Raw genomic sequence first — 19,359 nt, 5'->3', positions numbered from 1 at the left:
GGAAGCAAGAGGGAACATAACAAAGAACGCTTGCCCTTTAAAAGCTTACATTCTGGAGAAGCTGACAGACACAAACATAAAAGCAAATTATGTAGTATTTTAAGAGGCACTAAGTGCTTTGGAAAGAAGAAATTGAACAGCTGGGGAAGGGAGATGGCGCCAGGTTTTTAACATCTGGAATTTAAAACTGAAGCAAGGTACGGACAATCTATACTAAGAACGCTTTTACGTGTCTTATTTCTTCTCTGCCCTTCTCGGGACAGGGGTCTATTTCCCGCCTGGCACTTTGTACAGTAATGATAACTTCCATTTACTGATATGCCTGTCACTCCACAAGTACCTTTCACGACTGGGCCGTTTAATCTTCATCAAATATCATCGTTCCCATTTACAAAAGAGGGAACCAACATGCAAATCTCAAGGGTACATCCCGAGCGCAAAGCAGAGACTGAGGCTAACTGACTGGACTCCTTTAAGCCGGCGAGCGTGAGGTGTGCGCTAGCGCACCCGGCGTGCACACCGAGCGAGGGCCGGAGAGACAGATAAGACTCTCCACCGGGAGGCTGGGATTCCACACAACCCAACGAACCTGCGTACGGGGTACAAGGAGCACTGGGCCAGGGGTGGGGCCTGGAGGGAAGGGGCGGGGCCGCCATCCTTCAGTGAAAAATACGCCTCCTGGACTGGTTTGTCCTACGTTGCGGCCCGTAGCGTCCCTGGCTGCCGCCCCTTCTCCGGGAGTGGTGGAGGCCCGATCACGTGATAAGCCCGGAGGCCGGAACTGGGCCAGTTGTGGCAAGCGCAGGGTTTTGACAAAAACAAACAGCGACGGCGCTGCGGCAGGGTCTATGGCCGAGGCGGTGAGGCCTCCGCGCCGGGCCAAGGCCAAGGCCAGCCGGACTAAAACCAAGGTGAGGATCTCCCCGCCACTCTCCCGAGACTGTGGCGGATGCGCCCTGTCTCCTTTTCCCTCTCTTGGGCCTCTCCAGCCGGGGCTACCCATCTCCCGAGCTCTCCGCAGTCTGTGCCCGCACCTTCCAGTACGTTGATCCCACCACCCACCGACACCAGCCCTGTTCGTCTGTTCCGTCTCCACGTTCCCTTACCATATTTTGTCAGGAGCCCATATTTTCCTTTTCCTTCTCTGACCTCAGGGGGCTCCTTCTTTTCTGCTTTCTTCTTGACTTTTCCACACCTGGGCCTGGATTCCTGCCGTGGAGCACCTTTTCAGTTCCCAGCTTTATCTTTGACTCTCTTTTGTCCTTTAAACCTGGGAACATTTTCAGTCCTCTCGTGAACAGAGGGAAGGAAGCGCTCCTCCACGCGTAGCATGTGCCCTCTGGCAGAGCTATATGGATAGCGACAGAAAGTAGATTGTAGCGATGTACCTTTTTACTTTTGAAATTCAAGGTGATAGTGGTGCTGCTGCTGTTTATTTCTCATAATCCTGGTCGTTTATGGTGGGGGATGAATGTCCAGAAATTAAACCAGGGCAGGACTCACACAGTAGAGATGGATTTGAATTTTCTGGGTTACTTTTGTTGGTTTGTTTTCAGGTGCAGCTTGGGTTTCAATTTTTCACATATATTTTATGAAATGACACTTATTTTACAGTGAACAGGTTAAATGCTACCCCTGGATGGCTGGACCTAGATTATTCTGGCTTACCTGGAACTGAATTTACATTAAGGAAATAATGAGGGTAGTATTACAATTACTGGAAATTTCCTTTCTAACAAGTGGGTGATGTTGCAAAGCAAGTGTACCTTAAAAATGGTACCCAAATCTGACTTTCTCATAGGAGCAAAGTTTTGACAAGAGACAGGTGTTGAAAGATACTGTATTTAATTAGCCATAAATGATATGTGTGACTCCGTTTTATTGTGCATTTTAAAAAGGCTGTAATGGGGACGCCTGGGTGGCTCAGTTGGTTAAGCAGCTGCCTTCGGCTCAGGTCATGATCCCAGCATCCTGGGATCGAGTCCCACATTGGGCTCCTTGCTCGGCGGGGAGCCTGCTTCTCCCTCTGCCTCTGCCTGCCATTCTGTCTGCCTGTGCTCGCTCTCTCTCCCTCTCTCTCTGACAAATAAATAAAATCTTAAAAAAAAAAATAAAAAAATAAATAAAAAGGCTGTAATGGAGTTACGCACACCAGTGTACCCAGGCCTGTGAGGAGTTACTCTTTGGGGTGAAAGCCATTTTGCTATCTAATTTAAGAAGCATATTTAAGAGAAATAATTTTTCATTGTATTGGGCTGGTAAAGAACTAGCTAGATGGAGGAATTAAAAAAAAGCCCTTGGTGAACCCTGCATAAGGTCCCTGTACCTAGAATATGGTAGTGCATAACATGTAAACATCAGTCATGTAGAGGGCAGAACATTAAATCTTAATATGTAGGGCTTTTTTTTTTTTTTCCCCAAACGAATGATGAAACTAAAGTCCAGAGAAGTTAAATGGTAGTCCCAAAGTCGGTTTGACAACTCAGATTAAAGCCAAAAATCTCAATCCAGTAGCTTAGTTCATTAATTCATATATCTATATGTCTGTCTATAGATACTTAAAAATAGTTAAGAAGATTCTCTGTCACGTTATTTTGTTTGCAACAGGACTTTTAAAGTAAAAACCTTAAGCTTTTAATCTATCTTGGAAAACCAATTGCTCATTTTATTGACACATTTCAGGCAATTTTCCTGCACAGACATATGTTAATTTATTTGAAGAGGCCTTCATTCCAGAGGTATTTGGTCAAACCAGAAATCCTGGATGCATGCTTTTTTCTCTCTCCAAATCTAATCAGTCACTAAAGTCTTGCCAGTTGTATTTCCTAAATACTCTCTTAATTTTGCTCATTTTTCTCCATCCTACCACTACCACCCTCCAAGGAAGACTTCTTGGATTTCTGCTAAACTGGCTTTTCCAAATTCATTTTAGCTGCCCACTCTCTAAACGAAAGCCGGTTGATAGTTTTAAAAACAAAAACCAAAACTGATAACTCTCCTCCTTACAACCTTGCAAAGGTTCCCCGTTACCCCGAGGCTGGAGTCCAGAGTCCTCAGCATTGACTCGGGGCCCTAAATGATCTGGCTTCTATCTTTCTCTTCAGCCTCAGGTTTACTACTACCATCTCTTTGGTTCTCAACTATATATATAAAATATATATATATACGTATATCTTCTGCTTCAGGGCCTTTGCACATGCTATTTCTTCTGCCCTCATTCCTCTTCCTACCCCTCTTCACCTACTGCTCCGTTGTGAGGTCTTTACTAAAACAGTACTTCCTTGGAAGAGCTTTCCCTCATCACCCTCATGTTACTCCCTCCTGCAGTAACACCCTGCACCTCCTTTGTCCCTTGTCTCATTTGTAGTTATTTTGACAACAACTCTTCTCCCATAGACTGTGTCCTCAGTGAGGCAAGGATTTGTTTGTTTCCAGTACCCTTCACAGCCCTTTATGCACTTGGTCATGTTTGTTAAATAAAGGAATAGATGCCAGTGTTGAAGAATACTTCCAAGCTTTGTCACTTAGAAGAATTTAGTAAATTTCCTCTGAGTAGAATGAAAAAAAAAAAACAAGTGGAAAAAGTCCACAACACCAGCAAGGCCCTCATACTTGTCATTGTAAAAGTTGTTCTTTTAGAGTCAGTAGATTCGTTTTAGTGTTGGCATAATTATAAAGTTCTACATTAATGAAATCTTTATTATCTGTTGTCTAATTTAGCAGCTATTTACGGAGCCTTAAAGCAGTTCCAAGACTCAGTTCAGGAAGTGAGTAGTGTCATGTGTTGTTCCCTTCAGATAGTTTGAGTGGCTTGTGGATTTTTTTTACCCAGCAGCTGACCTGCATTCCTCAATGTTAATCATCTGGTAGATGACTTCACATTGTTAGGCTGTAGTTAATCTCCTCATTCCTAAGAGGTTGTCCTAATAACGTTTTCATTCTTTTAGTACATCTTCTACTGGAATATCCCCCACCTCAGAGGACCCTGACTTCGGTGATCTTGGTAGATTTTGAGTTAAGAATGGTAGATTTTTAGATTTGGACTTATTCTACAGATGCAGTGTGTATTTTACAGTCATGGAATATGCACAAATGTTAGTTAAATTCTGGATGCCAGCGACTCGTTAATTGTAACAGCATATGGTAATTGCTAAGGGTAGACTGAGATGTGGCCCAGAAAGCTGATCACAGAAACAGAAAGACCGTTATTTTTTTTTAATTTTGAAAGATTTTATTTATTTATTTGAGAGAGAGAGAACAAGCAGTGGGGAAGGGCAGAGGGAAAGAGAGAGAGAGAGAGAAGCAGACTCACTACTGAGCAGGGAGCCTGACTGTGGCTCGATCCCAGGACCCAGAGATCATGACCTGAGCCAAAGGCAGATGCTTAACCGACTGAGCCATCCAGGCGCTTCTGGAAAGACCTTTAAATCCCCATCCCCTATTGTTTCTTAGCCTGGATGATTTCTACCACTTAGCTGCTCCCCCTCATGAATAGGAGTGAAGTTAGGGGATGTTATATATTATTTAGGTCCTTTTGTGCTTCCTAAGGTCCATTCATTTGTTGAGCAAACACTCATTGGTCACCAGGAACTGTTCTAGGCACCTGGGAAGTAACATAAGAAAATGAAAGAACCTGGTCTTAATGTACATCACATTCTCGAGGGAGAGGACAAATGAACAACCCCACCTAAAAAAATAAAATATATGATATATTAGGAGATGATAAGTGTGAGGAAAAGAGAAAAAGAACAGGGCACAGAGTTGGGGAGGAGAGGTGAGAGATAAGGATGGGTTGCAGTTTTCCAAGGTGACATTTAAGTAAAGACACGAAAGAGATGAGGGAGTTAACCATGTAGATATTGAGGAAGAAACGTTCCAAGCTAAGGCCGTAAGGGAGTGGCCTGCCTGGCCTGCCCTAAGAACTGTCAGGAGGCCGTCTGGGTAGGGGAGGAGTGAGGGACAGGGGAGTAGTGGGATGAAGTCAGAAACCTAACACACGAGCCAGGTCATGCAGGGCTGTGGGGGCCATTGTAGCAACTTCTGCTTTGAAATATGTAAGCACCTGAAGAGTTTTGAGCAGAAACTTAAAGGATCACTGTGCTTGCTGTGTTGAGAATCAGCTGTAAAGGAGCAAGAGTAGAGGCAGAGACCCTTTTTTTTTTTTTTTTTTTTTTTTTAATTTATTTGACAGAAATCACAAGTAGGCAGAGAGGCAGGCAGAGAGAGAGGAGGAAGCAGGCTCCCTGCAGAGCAGAGAGCCCGATGCGGGGCTCGATCCCAGTACCCTGGATCATGACCTGAGCCGAAGGCAGAGGCTTTTAACCCACTGAGCCACCCAGGCGCCCCAAGGCAGAGACCTTTTAAGAGTCTGTTGGAATAATCCAGGCAAGAGGTGACAGTGGTTCAGACCAGACTTGTACAGCAGAGGTGGTGAGAAGTGTTTGAACTCTGGAAGTTTCTGCAGGTAGAGCCAAGAGGATTTTCCGATGGCTTGGATCTGGCATGTGAGAGAGAGAAGAGTCACGGATGACTCTGAGACGAGGAGGTGGGGGTGGAACGGGTTTGGGGGTTGATTAGGAGTTCAGCTTTGATTATGGTAATTTTGAAACAGGTGTCTATTAGACGTCAAAATGGAGATATAAAGTAGGGTTGAGTGTATGAATCTAGAGCTTAGGAGAGCCAGGTTGGGATTAAGATCTGGGAGTCTTTGGGGTGCTTGGGTGGCTTAGTCGATTGAACGTCCAACTCTTGGTTTTGGCTCAGGTCACAATCTCAGGGTCATGGCATCAAGCCCTGCATTGGGCTCCATGCTCTCAGCACGGAGTCTGCTTGAGATCCTCTCCTCCTACCAATAAATCAATCTTAAAAAAAAAAAAAAAGATCTGAGAGTCTTTGGCATATAGTCTTTAGCATATAGGTAGTTATTTAAAGCCAGAGACTGAATTAGGTTACTTTGGGAATGAGTGTCATATAGAAAGGTGATAAGAAAAGAACCCAGGGACACCCCAACTTTAAGAGTTTGGGGAGAAGGGGGAGAAGAAGAAAAGGAAGTATGAGGAGTGATCAGTGAGGTAGAGAGGGAGTATGTGTCCCCAGTGCCCTTAACTGAGAGTGTGGGGTCCCAGAAGCTAAGTAAGGGAAGTATGATGGAGGAGGAACAGGTCAAGCTTGTCAAGCCTAACACTTAAAGGAAGATTGTTAAGAGCCCAGGAAAGAGGTGGCAGATAAGAGCAGATGTTGTATTCAAAGCAAAACATAGAGGCCTTATCCTTCCCTCAAGCCTTTTCACTCGTACAGCATCCCTGTATACCCCAAGGAGGGCTGGAACAGTTGCCCAAAGAGCTCTTGACTTAAAAGATCCACATATCCAAGCCCTTTTTATCTCTTCTATGCCAGACATTGTGCAAAGTGCTGCGGATACAGACATTATTGATAAACAGACCCTGTCTTTAGAATAATCTCATGGAAGTATTCTACGAAATGTGTAAAACTTGAACTTTCATTATTTGTGAAGAAGCAGCTCATTGTATTTTTACAGAAGCAAAGGAGTTGTAACTTTTTTACTTACTCCAGCTCAGAGAGAAAGAATTGTGAGTGAGGAAACTTCCGGTTTGTTTCCCAGAACCTACACTCTTTATTTTTCTTCTAATTATAAAAGTGCTCATTGCTTCCAGAAGTATGTGCATCTGAGCGGGACACACACACACACACACACACACACACACACACACACACACGCAGAAATGTACAGCAGAAGCGAAATGCCCTGAATTCTGTCTCCTGGGAAAAACTGTTGGTAGTGGTTTGTGTGAGTTCTTTAGTTTTTTGCCCACATGTACCCAACACTCCAGAGCATGTTTACTGTGATGTGTAGTTAAGTTTGTTTTTCCCTGTTTATTGACAAAGAAAATTCTTCCATTCTTCCATTTCTGTGTAAGTGCTTGATTATTTTTCCTTCTTTGGAATTATTTTAATATTTATTCTCTACCTATATGTAACTTAGGTTAAAAGTAAAGAAGTACAGATTCCTAACCTGGCCATCTTTAGTTGTGAGAACTGTGTCTTTTGCTTAAAATAAAATTATGTAAGTATGAATTTTTTGCACACGTGACTTGAGACACATGGAGTTGTGTTTGAATTTTGTGATCTGTAATGATTATTATATGTACAGTACGTTCTCCTGTATCTTTATCTCTAGTTAACTCAAGTAGGCAAAATAATCGGAAGCTGGCCTTTTAATTTTTAAGTGACATTTTATATTTTTAGTGTAAGAATAGATTCTGATTTTGGCATAAAAGTCAAGTTTCTTCTGACTGATTGGGTATTCCCTCTGCTTTCTGAGAGGTATGTAAAAGTAAATTTCTGAATGTGCCAGAGCACATGGTAAGTATAAATATTTGTTGGATAAATGAATAATTTCTTTTTATTTCTTTATTCTAGTACCTAGGACAGGGCCCAGTATACAGTTTGTACTCAGTAAATCCTTTTATTTTATAGGTCATCACCATTGTCTAAGGAAACATTGAACATTGTCAAAAATCAGAGGCAGATCAGATCCAAAGACATATAGTGCCTGGCCCTAAGACACTTGTGGTTTATGTGGGGGGAGAAAGAACTTAAAGATAAATTAACCTGTAATCAGGGCTGGATGACAAGTACGTACAGCAGGAATTTAGAGTAAACCATGTGTAGAAGGGTTGGTGTGGTCATTAAAGGAAGAATTTGTCTGGAGGCATGGTCATAACTGAGTCATCAAAGGCACTGAGTTAAGAATCAGTCTTTCATTAAGTGGAGAGCTGTGACTGTTTGTGGTGTTCAGAGCAGTGTTTTAGGGGAGCCAAAGTTACAGTGGAGTTTGGAACGAATTGGTGGTGGGGCAGAGGCTGCTGGCTTGGAGACCATTCAGGACCTGCTCCCCTATTTGGTGCTTGGGAAAGTGAAGTAAGCCACAGGGCGCTCACCACTGCAAGGGCAAGTCCCCTCTCTCTCTGCATTCATACCTAGAGGTCCTGTCCCTGTACTGGGATCCTCAAGGGAGCAGGCCTTTGCCATCAGCTCAGACGGTAGTCCGTCCTTCCCTCCAGGTTGCCTTCTCTGGTCTGGATAGTCCATTTGAATTGAAGCACCAGTTTCTCTGTCCTTCCCTCACTCCTTCCTTGGGCCAGCTCCAGGCTAATTTCTCTTTGGACCCAACTACCCTAACCAAGACAGGTAGAGAGTTTTCTTTGGTTCCACTCTGGAAACTCAGAGAAGCACTGAGTTCTACCCCAGGGGAAATAAAAGTCTAAACAAAGTCTTGTGTGTTCTTTCCAGAGAGGCTAAGAAGTTTTTAAAAAAATTCATTTTGTTCTCTGGCCTCATTATCTGTTCCTACAGCTGCTGGGAGTGGGCAGGCAAGTTTGGGAGTAGCAGCAGGACACTTCATTTTGTTTGGTAGAGGGAAAGAATTTGAAATTTCAAGGCAATTCTGGAGTGGGGGGAGAGGGCAGAGTGAGGTGGTGTTGGAGTGGAATGAGATGGGGGTTCAAAACTGCCTGAGGGGTAGGTTGGATAGGAAAGCTCTTGTGCTTGCATGTTGGAGGCGGTGTAGTTGCTTTCTGTGCCCTTGATCATGTGGCCTGTCTTGTGGCTGCTTCCAGCTCCCTTGTCTCCTCTTCCAGTTAGCATTTAACACCCCTAGAGGTCTCTTCCAACTTCAGAAGAGAGAAATAAAAATCTTCTCTGTTCCACATTCCAGTCTCTGCTTCCTTACTTCTCACTCATTTTGTCAACCCACTAAGTTTTAAAAATCTCTCCTAGCTTTTTGAGATGTAATTCATACGCTATACAATTCAACTATTTATAATGTATAATTTGGTGGTTTTTAGTGTGACTGTAGGGTTGTGTACCTATCACCACAGTTAGGAGCTGCTGAACTGTCTTCCATAGTGGCTGCATCACGTTACAATCCCATCAGCAGTGTATGAGGTTTGAATTTCTTTACATCCTTACTGTCACTTACCATCTGACTTTAAATAGTTATCCTACTGGACATGACATGGTGTCTCATGATTTGGATTGGCTTTTCTGTAATGGCTACTGATGTTAGCATCTTTCTATGGGCCATTTGTATATCCCCCTTGGAGAAATGTCTGTTCACATCCTTTGCCCATTTTTACATTGGGTTATTCATCTTTTTATTATTGGGTTAGAAGAGTTCCTTTTTTATGCTGAGTATAAGTCCCTTATAAGATAATTGATTTGCAACTATTTCCTCCCATGCCGTGGTCAACTTTTCACTTCAAGGTGTCATTTTCAGCACAAATATTTTTAATTTTTATAAAGTTCAATTTATTTTTTTCTTTTGCTATTTATACTTTTGTTGTCATGTGTAACCCAGAGTCATTAAGATTTACATCTCTGGGGGACGTTTGGGTGGCTCAGCTGTTAATCGTCTGCCTTCGGCTCAGGTCATGATCCCAGGGTCCTGGGATCTAGCAGCGCATCAGGCTCCCTGCTCGGTGGGAAGCCTGCTTGTCCCTCTCCCACTCCCCCTGCTTGTGTTCCCTCTCTCAGTCAAATAAATAAAATCTTAAAAAAAAAAAAAAAGATTTACGCTTATTTTTTCTCCTAAGAGTTGTAAAGTTTTAGCTCTTACATTAGGTCTGTGATCCTTTTTGAATTAATTTTTGTGTATGATGGAAGGTAAGGGTCCAGTTCACCCTTTGGATATCCTGTTAAGCAGCATGTGTTGAAGACTGCTCATTGTTCATTATATTGTCTTGGCACCGTTGTTGAAAATCAGTTGACTGTAAATACAAGGTTTTATTTCTGGATTCTCAGTTCTCTTCCATTGACCTACTTGTCTGTATGCTGCAACCACACTGTCCTTATTACTCTAGTTTTATAGTAGGTTTTGAAGTTGCAAAGTATGAGATCTCCTTTGTCCTTTTTCTTTAAGATTGTTTTGTCTGCTCTGGGTCCCTTGCATTTTCTTATGAGTTTAAGGATCGAGCTTGTCATTTTCTGCAAAAAAAACCAGCTGAACTTTTGATTGAGATTATGTTGAATTTGTGTATCAATTTGAGGAGGATTGCCGTCTTAACAATATCGTGATCTGATCCATGAACATGGGATGTGTTTCTATTTATTAAGTCTTCAGTTTCTTTTAATGATGTTTGGCAATTTTCAGAGTACAATTTTTACAATCTTTTGTTAAAGTTATCTCTATTTTATTCTTTGCCCATTATAAATGAGATTATTTTAATTTTATGTTTTGATTATTCAACTCAATAAAATTTGGCCTTTCTCCCAACAAGTACACCAGCATTTCTCTCGCTGTAGTAACCATGGTCCTCCGTCTCCTGATTTTCTCTTTCTGACCTCCCAGTCTGACAAACCTACTTACTATAGAAGTGTGCCAAACATCATTGCAGTGTAATTAGACCCACTTCATTTTCTTATGAATACTCGTGTAATGCTTTTTGTTGTTCATGATTTTAGGCAGGTTAGACTCATTTGTGTGCATTGTGTGGCTCATATCTGAATCTGATGTTCACAGTGTAGATTAAAGTAATTTTGGAGGGGCACGTACTTCTTTAGTCGCCACCATTGTAAATGTTTGGTAGCCATTACCAGTGAGCGACCTCAAATTCGATTTCAAAAACATTTATCTTTTCTCCCTACTATTAGGTACATAAGTGGCTTACATTTTTGGTTCTTGTCAACTTTTTTTTTGCTTGACATTTGCTGGACAGCACAATCCAAAATCACTGATAATTTGTGAAACTGTCAGGTTTGTCTTCTTAAAATTTCATAGTGAAAGGGGAATGTTTGAGTGATGCATTTTTTTTCCAGTTTGTTTGAGTGTAACAATTTTATTTAAAGAATCTTCTGTAATTTTTTTCTTCTTTATTAGCATGTTTTCCTGTGTAACTACTTTGTGTGTTAATGCCTGAGGTGTTTGTTTTTTGTTTTTTTTTTTTAAACCGTAACTCATTTTATTGGACTTTCTTTTAACAGTTAACTTTTTTTTGTCTTTGTGTTTTGGGAGATCATTTCAGACTTTGTGAAATGTTGTAAATATAGTATAGGGAGTTCCATATACCCTTCATGCAGCATCCTCTGATGTCACCCTCTCACATAATCATAAATTCTGTAGTGTAGAACATTTATCATAACTAAGAAGTTAATGTTGGCAAAATACTATTAACTGAGATGTAGAACTTACTTGGATTTCAACAGTTTTCCTACCACTGTCCTTTCTCTATTCCAGAATCCAATCCAGGGTCCTACAGAGTATTTAGTTGTCCTGTCGTTGTTGTTTCCTCCAGTCACTTGATGGTTTCTCAGTCTTTTTTCTTTGATGACCATAACATTTCTGTTACTCTTTTTTTTTTTTTAAGATTTATTTGTTTATTTGAGAGAGAGACAGAGCGAGCATGTGGAGGGAGAGAGGGAGATGGAAATTTTAGCAGACTCTGCACTGAGTGCAGTGCCTGACGTGGGCTCTGTCTCACGACCCTGAGATCATGACCTGAACCGGAACCAAGAGTCAGGCATTTAACTGTACCACCCAGGGGCCCCATGTTTCTGTTATTTTGTAGACTGTTTGCTAATTTGAGTTTTTCTCTGGTATTTTTTTATACTTAGATTGAAGTTATATGTTATTGGAAAGGACACTTGAAGAGGTGATAGGCCTTTTCAGAACCTCACATAGGGTTATGCTACTGGTCATATTAATCTTGATGACACAGTTAAAGTATCATTTGCCCGAATTCTCCACAGAACCTTACTGTTTCCCCCTTTGTAATTACTAAATATTTAGGAGATACTTTGATGCTATCCAGGTGTCTTGTTTCTCCTTGAATTTTCACTCACTCACTCACTTTAGCATCCGTCAGCAGATTTTGCCGTGACAGTTATTACCATGGCGTTGTAATGGTGATTTCCTGTTTTTCTCATTCCATCTACATTTACTAATTGGAGTTCTGTAAGGAGGAGTGTCACTTTTGCTCATTTATTATTTATTTATGTCAGTATGGACTTGTGATATTTATTTTATTCTGTAGGTTATAATCTAATACTATAGTCATTTTTATTATTCAAGTTATTTGACTATTTCTGCTTGAATTTTAAGTGAATGTGTTTGTCAAGATGAAGATAAATCGATTGAGGCCTATGCCACTTGGACACTGTTCTGTTGACCTCTAGGAGAATGGAGAATGACCTAATTAAAACTTTCCTCCTCTCTTCTTGCATCATAATTTGCTGCTTCTTTTGATGTCTTTCTCTGTTGCGATTAGACTAGTGAATCTCCCACAGTTAACATAGTCAAAATTGAATAATAATGGGAAATATGAAACATGTTACTTATTTTTTTTAAAGTTAACTTATTTTTGTTTTTAAAGATTTTATTTATTTATTTGACAGAGAGAGAGATCACAAGTAGGCAGAGAGGCAGGCAGAGAGAAAGAGGGGGAAGCAGGCTCCCTACTGAGCAGAGAGCCCAATGTGGGGCTTGATTCCAGGACCCTGAGATCATGACCTGAGTTGAAGGCAGAGGCTTTAACCCACTGAGCCACTTAGGCGCCCCGAAACACATTACTTATGAAGTTTATTTAGATTCCATTTGCTATTTAAATTTGCTAATTTAAAAAATTTAGATTTTTGTATACAATTTAAGAATTCCTTATGTTGAAAGCATCAGTTATTACTTCAGTGTTTTAAATTATTTCACATTATAAATCTCATTTTTAGGAAAAGAAGAAATCTGAAACCCTTCAGAGGGAAGAATCTGATGAAGTCTCCCTTCGAGAACCCTCCAGAGAGCTGGCAATCCCTCCTCCAGCTTGTGAATTCAAAGGAGACTGTCTGAAGGTGTTAACTGATTCCCAGCTCCAGAATGCTGCCTGTGGACAAAACGAGAGTGAAATGTTTGATGTACCACTCACCTCCTTAACTATAAGCAACGAAGAGCCCCTGACATGGAACACAGAGACCCTAAAGGAAGGGGAGGAGGTCAGAGCCTGCGTTGGGGACGATGCGGTGAATCTAAAGGTCAGCCCTGGAGACAGTGTCGGAACCAAAGTAGAAACCCCCAAGAACTGCACAGAAGGAGAGGAAAATCAGTTGGTACTCTGTGGACCTTCCAAAGGTAGCTTGCAATCTAATTTTTCTTATACTCAGCCAGAAATGGAAAATTTACAGGCCAGAGAAACTCAGAAAAAGAAAGATGACAAGCAAGCCTTGGGTCTTTCTTCAGAGGTGCTACAAAATGTTGGCTTGCAGAGTTCTTGTGAAGCCAAAGACATTTTTCAGCCACCTAGAGTGAAAAAACTGTATCCTCAGTTGCCAACCGAAATTGCTGGAGAAGTACCAGCTTCGATGGCAGCGAAACCCTTGTTTCGTAACGAGCGACTCTACCCAGAGCTCCCATCTCAACCAGAACTAGTACCATTTACTAAAGAACAGCTGAAGATCTTTGAGCCTGGTTCGTGGCTGGAAAACGTTGAGTCGTATTTAGAAGAATTCGACAGCATGGCTCATCAGGACAGGCATGAGTTTTACGAGCTGCTTTTGAACTACTCGCGATGTAGGAAGCAGCTGCTGCTGGCCGAGGCTGAGCTCCTTGCTCTGACGTCTGATTGCCAAAACGCGAAAAGCCGACTGTGGCACTTTAAGGATGAACAGCTGTCCGTGCAGGTATTTTGGTGTTCTGTAAAGCGTTTCGGCACCTGGGGCATTTGCAGTGGAGCTGCCATTCTTGTGATGCCATCTAGGTCTGGAGGATGCTTGTACTCACATAGACCCTGTCCTAGTCCAGAGTAGTGTGGTGTAGGAGTCACAAAGTTGGATGCTCGCAGGGGCCATGCAGGTGACCTGAAGGAGTGAAATGGGCTGAGTGGGATGGTGGTCCATGGGTAAGTTCCTTCCTGGCCCAGTGGGGGCAGCTGCTCTTGAGTTCTAGCTGATCGTTGGTCGTGAGCTTGTGATGGTCCAACATTGCCACATCTTTTCACTTCTTAAGAAGATCTGGAAGTCAGGATTTCTGTGTGAAGGATCCTGATTTGTGACTGTTGGCAACAAAATAGAGAGTAGAGGCCAAGCAAGTCATGTTTTCAGGTCAGATTCTCTCTGGGGACCATTTAGTTTGTAACCTTGGGCATAATGCCCGGAACATCCAGATGGGTAGAGAGGGTCAAGGAGAGGCTGATCCATGGAATAAATTTGAGAGCTGAGGAAACAGGAAGGCAATTAGATGTGGCCCTGCGGAGGCCAAGGGAAGTCACTTCCCAGTGGCCTGGGAAGGTTGGCAAAGAAGAGAAGGCCACTCTTGGCAAGTCTGGCGGTGAAGGGAGGCTGGAGAAGTTATTGAGGAGAAACATGTGGTTTCCCCCATCCCTGATCCTCATTCACTGGGAGACCTTTGTATCTCTCTATGTAGACAGAAAAGAGTCTGTGGTCAGGGGAACATTTGAAAACACTGAAAAAGAGGATAGACTTAGGAACACAGCTGGGGTTGTTAGTATTGGAAAGGAGAGGGGTTTCTTTTGAGCAGATTCAGAGTGATGAGGATAGGTACAGAGATATTTTGAAGTCCCTTGAAGTTGTGGGGATATCAGCTTAACTTCCATGTTTGTAAAGTTGAAGGTAAGATTATCAATTGTGAGACTCCTAGAGACAAGTTCTGTTATTTTCTCCTTAAGGTTTCTTTTGTCTTCTTTGACCATGTGATGCCTTGTGATTGACTTTATCCCTCTTGGCCCCCGATTACAGATTTGATTTATTGTTTCTTGTGTGGTAGTATTGCCCCCTCACTATGATTTATAAGCTCTTTGAAGGTGGTACTGAAGCCAGTAATACATTGTATGCCTGATTATGTCACGTGTAAAGAGTTAACTGGTTTCCTGTTTTACCCTTTTGTCCACTGCTAGGGTATCTGTGCAGATCAAGTGAAAGTTTCAGGCTATCATCGCTACCAAAGAGTAGAGATGAATGAAAATGCACTGGGGGAGCTAAAGAAGCTATTTGATGCCAAATCTGAGCACCTCCATCAGACCCTCGCTCTGCATTCGTACACCTCTGTGCTCTCAAAGTTGCAAGTGGAGTCTTACATTTATGCCTTACTCAATAGTTCAGCTCTTCTGAGATCTTTAGCAATTCAAGGCCGAGGTACGTGAATTGTGAAAGTCTCTTTTTTGAGGTCTTTGATGAAGAAAGAATGGAGGAGTTGGTTGAATGGGTTGTGTACTCATTGGTATTATAAGGGAACATTTGTCCTAGCTGTTTTACCTTGCCTTCCCCAAAGCAGGATTGAGATCTGCCTTCATAACATCTGTTGGGAGCAGAGCTAGGCCTCCCTTCCCTGGGGCTGTCAGTTTCTGCTACTCTGGGAAGCTAAAAAGCTTGCTTTTTATCATTAATGTCCCTTAGTCCCAATTTATGTGCTTGTTACCAAGTAGAGTTCAAATAATTTTGATTATAAAACCCATACTCAGCGTTCTTTTTATCCTGTATCTTTTGTGGTTTATTTTTGCTTGTCTAGTTTGTTCGGCTGTTTTATATAACTTTCATCAGAGGATCTATAATGTTCTGTATTTTTCACCATATTTGGGTTTAAAAAACTATCTTTAATTGTATGATGTGGTAAATATGAATTAGCTAATTGAATTATGCAGTTTTTATTTCTTGGGGAGATATTAGGAGTATTTAAAGTAAAAAATAATCCTGGGTGCCTGGAAGACTCAATTGGTTAAGTGCCTGAGTCCTGATTTCAGCGAAGCTCATGATTTCAGGGTTGTGAGATCGAGCCCCACGTTGAACTCTGCATTGGAGTGGAGTCTGCTTAAGATTCTCTCTCTTCCTCTCCCACTCTCTCTTAAAAAAAAAAAAAAATCCTTCCTCCTCATTGTTTTCATAACTAACCAAAGAGCTGGGATTATTAGGTCAGAGATCTGCTGATTTTTAAATTAAAAGTGGATTTTCGGGGCGCCTGGGTGGCTCAGTGGGTTAAGCCTCTGCCTTCAGCTCAGGTCATGGTCCCAGGGTCCTGTGATCGAGCCCCACATTGGGCACTCTGCTGAGCAGGGAGCCTGCTTCCCCCTCTCTCTCTGCCTGCCTCTCTGCCTACTTGTGATCTCTGTCTGTTAAATAAAAAAAAAGAAAAAGAAAAAAAAAGTGGATTTTGATGAAGTTAATTTTCCCTTATTTTGTAATATTTCACAAAGTTAAATACTTTTTTGGATTACATATTTAGTAGATATTCAGATTTTTGAGAAAAGTTTTATTTATTTAAGTAAACTTTACACCCAACATTGGACTCAAAAATCCCAAGATCAGGGGCACCTGGGTGGCTCAGTGGGTTAAAGCCTCTGCCTTCAGCTCGGGTCATGTTCCCGGGGTCCTGGGATCGAGCCCAGCATTGGGCTCTCTGCTCAGCGGGGAGCCTGCTTCCTCCTCTCTCTCTGCCTGCCTCTCTGCCTACTTGTGATCTCTATCTGTCAAATAAATAAATAAAATCTTTAAAAAAAAAAAATCCCAAGATCAAGAGTCACATGCTCTTCTAACTGAGCCAGCCCTAGGAGCCCCAGAATTCAGATATTTTTGATGCAACTTTTCTTCTTGGATTTTTTTTTTTTAAGATTTTATTTATTTATTTATTTATTTGACAGAGAGAGAGAGATCACAAGTAGGCAGAGTGGGGTTGGCGGGGGAAGCAGGCTCCCCACTGAGCAGAGAGCCCGATGTGGGTCTTGATCCCAGGACCCTGAGATCATGACCTGAGCTGAAGGCAGAGACTTTAACCCACTGAGCCACCCAGGCGCCCCTCTTCTTGGATTTTTTTCGGAACTAAATATTTTGAAAAGATTTTATTAATTAATTAATTTATAGATAGAGACACTAAAAATTATCTCCAAACTCTGTTTATGTGGGGGCTCATTTAATCCTCTTTTTAATTTATAGCTTGTAAACAGACAGAAAGCTTTCCCTCTGACCTCTGTCAACTTAAGGAGTGTATCAGTGTCTTATTCATGTTCACCAGAAGGGTTAATGAAGATACCCAGTTCCATGATGATATTCTTCTCTGGCTGCAGAAGTTGGTAAGGGAACAAATATTTGAAGAATTATGCCTTCTGGAGTTTTCTTCAACAGCCTCTTCCGCTAATTCATTTAATGTATTAATTAGTGACTTTTTTTTATTCATGACACATGATAAATTATACTTATCTAGTGTGTCATTAAGCAGAAAGTAGTATTTTTCTTTCTGATACACTTTAAATAATCTCAGGCCTTCAGCTTAGGAAGAAATGGAAATGTGGGAAGCATGCTAAATTAAAGACGGGATACGTATTTAGAATACAGGTAGCTGATCTAAAACCATCCATATCATTTATTATGTATTATGTATTTATTTTTTTATTTTTTATTTTTTATTATTTTTAAATTTATTATTTATTATTAATTATTATTATGTATTATGTATTATGTATTTGTTATGTATTATGTATTATGTATCATCATACATTTAGTGTTGTGTTCAGTCATACTTAAAGAACTTAAGAGAGAAAAGGCTGGTGTCAGGGTTTGGGAGATTTAAGAAAGATGTTAAGTGTGTTAGAGTAGGAGGCTTGTTTATTTAGTCGTGTTTTCAGTGGGGCTGCCTTGGGTGCTTCTTTTAGGTTAATATTAGAGTTCTTGCGTATATGGTAAAGTCCCAAGCATACTTATTTGGATTTGAGAATCTGTTGCAAACTCAGACTAGATTAAACTACTTGGCTTGCATCCATTCCCATGTGGCCAGGAACGTGAGTAAGTTGTATTTTGCCAGATAATGAAAACTGGGTTTGCAGGAAACTACGTATGATGTTTTTATTGTAGTACTCATAGGTTCTTAGGCTTCCGTGTGCATCTGTGGTAGAAACTCAACCTGTTAATAGTATATCTTTGGTTATATACTGTATATATACTATATATATGTGTGTGTGTGTGTATACAGTAGATCTCTGGTTCCTCTTCTGGAAGATTCCTGTATTTAAACATTGGCTAAGTGATTTACTAGACCCCTCGGCACATGTTTCTTCTTACTAGATAGTGAAACTGTATGTCCTTCCCTGTGCAGGTGTCAGTGTTACAAAGAGTTGGCTGTCCTGGAGATCACTTCTTCCTTTTAAACCATATTCTCCGATGTCCAGCTGGTGTTAGTAAATGGGCTGTTCCTTTCATCCAGGTATGATGATGGTCTTCTGATTTTGAGTGGGATGAGAGAGATTTTGTTAAACATTTTTCCTGAAGAAATTGTTTTTTTCCCTTTAAAAAACTGCTTAAAAATATTGATATTTAAAACAAAACTCTTAAACTATTTTAGTGTATATGTATATGTATTCATAGGGGTTTTTATGCTGAAACTTCTTGGGCCGCCCATCACTGATGAAATTAAGATAGAATTGCAGAAGTTCCCCTGTCATCTGGCTCGGTAGATTCAGTAGTATGTAGTTCTGTAGAATTTCTGTGCAAGAAGACACACTGGGACTTTTTTTCCTGGTGATATTCAACACAGCTCCCTAAATTAGTCCACTGTAAGCATCGTTGGTACACGCAAAACAGAAACCACAAGCATCTCAAAGTTCTTTAACGCTAGCAGAGATCAGGCCTTTGTGCTCAATGTTCATACAATCACCTTCAGTGCTGATGATACGGCTCACAGTTTCTCCACTCTGCTGCTTGTGTTTGGGTTATTTTGTTACTCACAGCCACCGCTCAGATGGGTGGGAGCCAAGAGCATGCCAGGGGCAGCTTCTCCACGTGACCTTTTCTTTAGTATTTCTCGCAGTGAGAAGTCTGAATCTCTTTAGGTAGGAGGAGGATTTTTGGTTTTGTCCACTATTGTGGTTCATCCCATGTGGGTACAGTAGTTGAAGTCAGCTGCTCTGCTCGCTGTGCTCTGTGAGTCCAGCTCAGTCAGGACTGCCAGGGAACCCACCTGCTCTCACTCTCGGGGATTATGTGCCAGTCACATCTTTGTTTTCGTAACTGCTTCCTTTGTCAGAATGCTGGTGAACTGAGATCATGGATACTTGGGTTGTCAGCTTTCTACAGTATGCCTTTTCCTTTTCTGATTTCAGATCAAAGTGTTGAATAACCCATCAGGGGTCTTTCATTTTATGCAGTCCCTTGCCCTGCTAATGTCTCCTGTCAAGTAAGTGCGGAAGAGCTTTATGAAGTAGAAATTGAAATGCTTCTTTCTACCAAAGGATTGGCTTCCTAAACTGCCCAGATCCAAAGATCCGCTAAGGGAAGTATCAGCATTCCAGAATTTAATATTGCGGATTTTCTTTGGGTTCGATACCCTTTTTCCCTGACATGACCCTATTAACTTCT

At 41.4% G+C, this 19,359-nt stretch overlaps 1 protein-coding gene across 1 annotated transcript in view; it reads left to right on the top strand.

Annotated features, from left to right (window-relative positions):
• The first annotated feature begins 774 nt into the window (after positions 1–774).
• LOC111142436 (ectopic P-granules autophagy protein 5 homolog) overlaps positions 775–19,359 on the top strand; it is a 104,122-nt gene continuing 85,537 nt past the window's right edge. Inside the window, exons 1-6 of the mRNA XM_022495565.1 lie at positions 775–911; positions 12,739–13,683; positions 14,916–15,153; positions 16,945–17,081; positions 18,101–18,208; positions 19,104–19,177. Coding sequence (XP_022351273.1) covers positions 849–911; positions 12,739–13,683; positions 14,916–15,153; positions 16,945–17,081; positions 18,101–18,208; positions 19,104–19,177 — 1,565 coding nt within the window. The 5' untranslated portion in view covers positions 775–848. The remainder of the gene's footprint in view (positions 912–12,738; positions 13,684–14,915; positions 15,154–16,944; positions 17,082–18,100; positions 18,209–19,103; positions 19,178–19,359) is intronic.

Source organism: Enhydra lutris, unplaced genomic scaffold (genome assembly GCF_002288905.1).
Source record: "Enhydra lutris kenyoni isolate GAN:26980312 unplaced genomic scaffold, ASM228890v2 scaffoldscaffold8, whole genome shotgun sequence".
In the NCBI taxonomy this organism is placed as follows: domain Eukaryota; kingdom Metazoa; phylum Chordata; class Mammalia; order Carnivora; family Mustelidae; genus Enhydra; species Enhydra lutris.
The sequence above is the reverse complement of the archived record's forward strand: the minus strand, read 5'-3'. Positions and strand labels throughout refer to the sequence as shown.